The 5,000-nt window shown below is 48.7% G+C and overlaps 1 protein-coding gene across 1 annotated transcript in view; it reads right to left on the bottom strand.

The window, feature by feature from the left end:
• Window positions 1–5,000, bottom strand: part of LOC115542940 (protein kinase C-binding protein NELL2) — a 34,180-nt gene that overhangs the window by 12,088 nt on the left and 17,092 nt on the right. Inside the window, exons 4-7 of the mRNA XM_030355453.1 lie at window positions 4,726–4,899; window positions 3,148–3,244; window positions 2,276–2,348; window positions 1,771–1,853 (exon numbers count right to left, since the gene is read on the bottom strand). Coding sequence (XP_030211313.1) covers window positions 1,771–1,853; window positions 2,276–2,348; window positions 3,148–3,244; window positions 4,726–4,899 — 427 coding nt within the window. The remainder of the gene's footprint in view (window positions 1–1,770; window positions 1,854–2,275; window positions 2,349–3,147; window positions 3,245–4,725; window positions 4,900–5,000) is intronic.

Raw genomic sequence — 5,000 nt, 5'->3', positions numbered from 1 at the left:
AATGGCACAATGTGACAGAGAAGGGCACAAAATGATGACAATTATTATTTCATTCAAACGTTACACAAAAATAAATACATTATCCCAAAAATGTACAAGAAGAAGTTACATTATCCCGCCTTTTATTTTTGTTTATAATGATAATTAATTTTTTGATGAATTCAATTAATTACAAATATTATTTTTTATAAAAAAAAAATCATACTTTTTACATCTATACATATTTTTTTTGTTTTGGTCTTGGATTTCCACACCCTAATTAAGCAAGGGTTCTATCAAAGGAGTGACTACATTTCCCACGAGGCAGTTTGGAGGTGCAAAAAATATTGAAAAATTTAGGGATTTTTTATTGTCAATGTTCTGCAGTTTTCAAACACCATGGTGAAACAACTGGGTACCCATAAGAAGGGACTACATTTCCCATGGGGCCCCTTGAGAGGGGGGGGGGTGTTGACAACCACAATGTGGATGCGAGAATGTCGGCATTCATCAAAGACAGCATTTTTCTGGGGGCTGTTTGTGTCGATGCGATTGGGTTTCTCTGAGCACTGCCTACATTTCCCACGGGGGCCATCGCATGGTGCTTCGTGATTAAGTAACAATCATGGTAAAAAAGGAAAAAGGAGTGGTGATTTATCACAAGTGTCCCGGCTGTGGTTATGTCTTCCTCCTCCTCACGGTCTCAGAGGGCTCCTCGGAGCCCACCACCAGATGGGACTACAGGGTCACCCCCATCGCCCCCCCCCATGCCATGAAACGGCTGAAGAAAACAATACAGCAACAAAACGAAGGAGGGGAACCTAATGAGATAAATAGTTTTAATTTGGGGTCTGGGGAGACCTCAGAGACGACAATTAAGGTCTGTGGAAAGAAAGGCTTTTTTTTTTTTTTCAAGAGTGATTGTTCATCAACGACACCATGCAATTAACCCGGTGGGAAATTGCACGTTGCTCTCTCGCAGGGAAACAAGAGGGGAAAAAAGGGAAGACTCTGGCGAGGGCGAATTAATCCCGACGGCGAGATAATAGCGACGCAGCAGACATGTAATTACACGGAAAGGAGCGGAGGATTACGTTAAAGATGTACAACACGGCGCTATGTGAAAACAATTGAAAGTGAAACTGGAATAGTCGTCGGAAAGAGAAGACATTATGCCCTCTGCCTACACTCGCACAGTCACACGCACACACACGCACACACACATGTATGTACGTACACAGACACACATATACACGCACAGACACACGTGTATGTACGTACACAGACACACAAACACACACGTGCATGCACACATACACATACACACACACACACGTGTGCACATACACACACACACATGCAAACACACACTCACATGCATGCACGTACGTACGTATGTATGTACGCACACACAAACACACAAACGCACTCACAAACCCAAATTCACGCAAACACACACAAACCAACACACACACACACACTCGCACACACACGTGTATGTACTTACACAGACACACATATACACGCAAACACACGCGTGCGTGCACACATACACATACACACACGTGCGCACACACACATAAACACACACACTCACGTACGTACGTATACGTATGCACCCACACACACACACACACAAACGCACTCACAAACTCAAACTCACGCAAACCAACACACACACACACACACACATTCACGCACACACACACACACACACACACACACGCACACACACACACACACACACACACACACACACACACACACACACACACACACACACACACACACCTTATTGGAGGTCCTGGCCAAGACATCCTGCAGCTCCATGATCTTCTGGACCAATCCGTGGAAGTCGTTGCAGGTGGGACACGCTGCAACACAAACACACACACATAAACACACAAACACACACACGTAAACACACAAAAAACACACACATAAATAAAGACAGACCCGTCCGTAGCCCTCCCCTGTTACAGCAGAAACAAAGCCTATCTTATATGACAGACGGACAGACAGACGGACAGACGTGTACTTTATCGATCTCCAGGGGAAATTAAGGCGTGAATAATAGAGCGCCGATCTATCCATCCATCAAATAAAATTGCTTTTCCTTTGCTGTATAAAAAAGATGTCCTCAATATCAAAATCAATACCAATCGCGGCAACGTGTAGTTCATCAAGTCGTCGACGAACCGGAGCAGATTAAATGTTGTTCGGGCCCCGGGGGGCCGTGCGGGGCCGTCACCCTCCATCAGCCCGAGCAACTGTTGACATGGCGATGACAACTTACTGCGGTTGAGGTCCGGACACTGAACGACGTAACCCTGGTTACTGCCCAGCAGAATCACATCCTGCATTATCCCCTGTGGGAGGGAAACAGCGGGAGAGAGGGGAGAGAGAGAATGAGAGGGGGGGGGGAAAGGAAGATAGAAGGAGGGAGAGGGAGAGAGTGGGAGGGGAGGAGAGAGAGAAGAGAGAGAGAGAGAGAGAGAGAGAGACAGAGAGAGAGAGAGAGAGAGAGAGAGAGAGAGAGAGAGAGAGAGAGAGAGAGAGAGAGAGAGAGAGAGAAGAGAGGGGGGAACATGGTAGAGAGAAGGGGGGAGAGGGAGAAGGAGAGAGAAGGGGGGAGAGGGAGAAGGAGAGAGAAGGGGGAGAGTGAGAGAGAAAGAGAAGTGAATGAAGTGTTAGAGTGGTATGAGGGCTGGGAAGAGATGGAGCTGTTGTCGTTGGTTTGTTTCTGAGAGGCGGGTTGATTGAGATCAAACCATAACGGATGGACAGATAATGATGAAGCAAGAGAGAGAGAACTGATGACATAAGAGGGTCAAGAGGAAAACATAAATCCATACAAATAGAGACAACATCTGGGTAAAGAAACACACGTCTGAGATAGCGCATACTGATACCTTAGACGGACAGACAGATAGACAGACAGACACGTACAGACAGACAGACAATCAGAGAGACAGGCAAACAGAGAGAAGTACAGTCAGGTGTACAGACAGACGTACATGAAGAGAGAAATACAGACAGACAGACAGACAGACAGACAGACAGACAGACAGACAGACAGACAGACAGACTGTCCGACAGACAGACAGACAGACAGACAGACAGACAGACAGACAGACAGACAGACAGACAGACAGACAGACTGTGTACCTTGAAGTACCCGTGGGCCTTGTTCCTCTGGCCCAGCCAGACCGAGGTGTCGTTGCTGAGGTCCATCCAGGGGGGCTCGATGGCTCTCTCGTAGATCCTAAGGGGGGGGGGGGGGTCTGTCAGAGTTCCTCACAGCCCGGGTGGGAACGACCCTATACATCCCTGTCGAAGCTTACATTGTGTGAACTTCTTCCCACTCCTTTCGAACAAGTTATTCAAATCCAAGTGTCTCATATACGTACGCACACGTTTTTGTCTTTGTAAAGTGTTTGTCATTTATGTATCTAATTATGCTTTCTATGTGACTTTCTGTGTGACAATTTCTGATTTTCTTTTACATGTTCCGACTATAATTTCAATCAATCCATTAATCAATCCATTGCCCTGGGAAATCTCACACGTGTCGTGGGAATCGTGGATCCAATCAAATGTCTGCATCAAGGCGTCTGCCATCATGGCGGAGTTGGGGCGCGACTAGCATTAATAATACTTCTATTTGGTGCCCTCTGTGTTTGCTCTATCAGAAAATATCAATTTTTAGTATTAATGAAACATCCCGGCTCGCCCGACACACTTGATAATCCAATCTCGTTTACAATCCGATCACACGGAGCGGAAAACCTTTTCCCCACTATACATAGAACCAGGAGGTGTCTGGAAATAGACCTGATGATACTGATACACGTTTGTGTATCCATTCAATAAAGGGAGAGAGAGAGACAGCGAGAGAGAGAGAGAGAGAGAGAGCGAGAGAGAGAGAGAGAGAGAGAGAGAGAGAGAGAGAGAGAGAGAGAGAGACAGCGCGCGAGAGAGAGAGAGAGAGAGAGAGAGAGAGAGAGAGAGAGAGAGAGAGAGAGAGAGAGACAGCACGAGAGAGAGAGAGAGAGAGAGAGAGAGAGAGAGAGAGAGAGAGAGAGAGAGAGAGAGAGAGAGAGAGAGAGAGAGAGAGAGAGAAGAAGGAAAGCAGGGGTCCAGAAGAAGAGAGGGAGAGAGGGAGAGAGGCAGACAGACAAACAGAGAGAGATGCTGACAGTGAGAATCAAAGACAGAAGGAGAGAGGAAAGAAAGAAAGAGAAAGAGAGACACACACACACACACACACACACACACACACACACACACACACACACACACACACACACACACACACACACACACACCACACACACACACACACAGCGAGAGAGACAGAGAGAGAGAGAGAGAGAGAGAGAGAGAGAGAGAGAGAGAGAGAGAGAGAAGGGCAGAGTATCTGTGTGTGTCCCAGATGCGCAACCGCAAGGGCAGCCAAGTTCGTCCACACACCACCCATTCAAACACGAGGCCACTCACTGCGCTTTACCACTAACGAAATGCCACGTTAAGCCACTACGGACCCCTCAAGGACAATCATTATGAAGAAGAAACCAAGCATCACACATCGCCGGCCTTCCTAGGGGCAGACACACACACACTGGCTCACTCCTCTGACCCAACCTCTCTCTCTGTGGGGGGGCCAGCCCGGCTCTCTCTGCGGGGGGCCAGCCCGGCTCTCTCTGTGGGGGGCCGGCCCGAGCTCTCTCTCTGGGGGGCCCTCACCTGTTGCAGTCCACGTGCAGCGCCACGCGGGCCCCGCCCACGGCCAGCGACAGCTTGTGCCAGCGGCCGTCGGCCAGGCTGTAGGGGAACACCTCGCTGTGTGGCCCCCGCTCCCGGCTCCAGTAGTGGACCCTCAGCTCGCTCTGCTGCCCGCAGCTCTCCACCTCCAGGAACCTGGGGGGTCAGGGGTCGGGGGGGGACAGCTCAGTCGACCGTACGCCGGCAATTCAGTGGGAGTTGGAGTCCCGCTCGACGTATTTTGGATTTCTCGTTTT

This window comes from Gadus morhua, chromosome 4, assembly GCF_902167405.1.
Source record: "Gadus morhua chromosome 4, gadMor3.0, whole genome shotgun sequence".
NCBI lineage: Eukaryota > Metazoa > Chordata > Actinopteri > Gadiformes > Gadidae > Gadus > Gadus morhua.
This window is presented reverse-complemented; position numbering and strand designations above follow the sequence as displayed.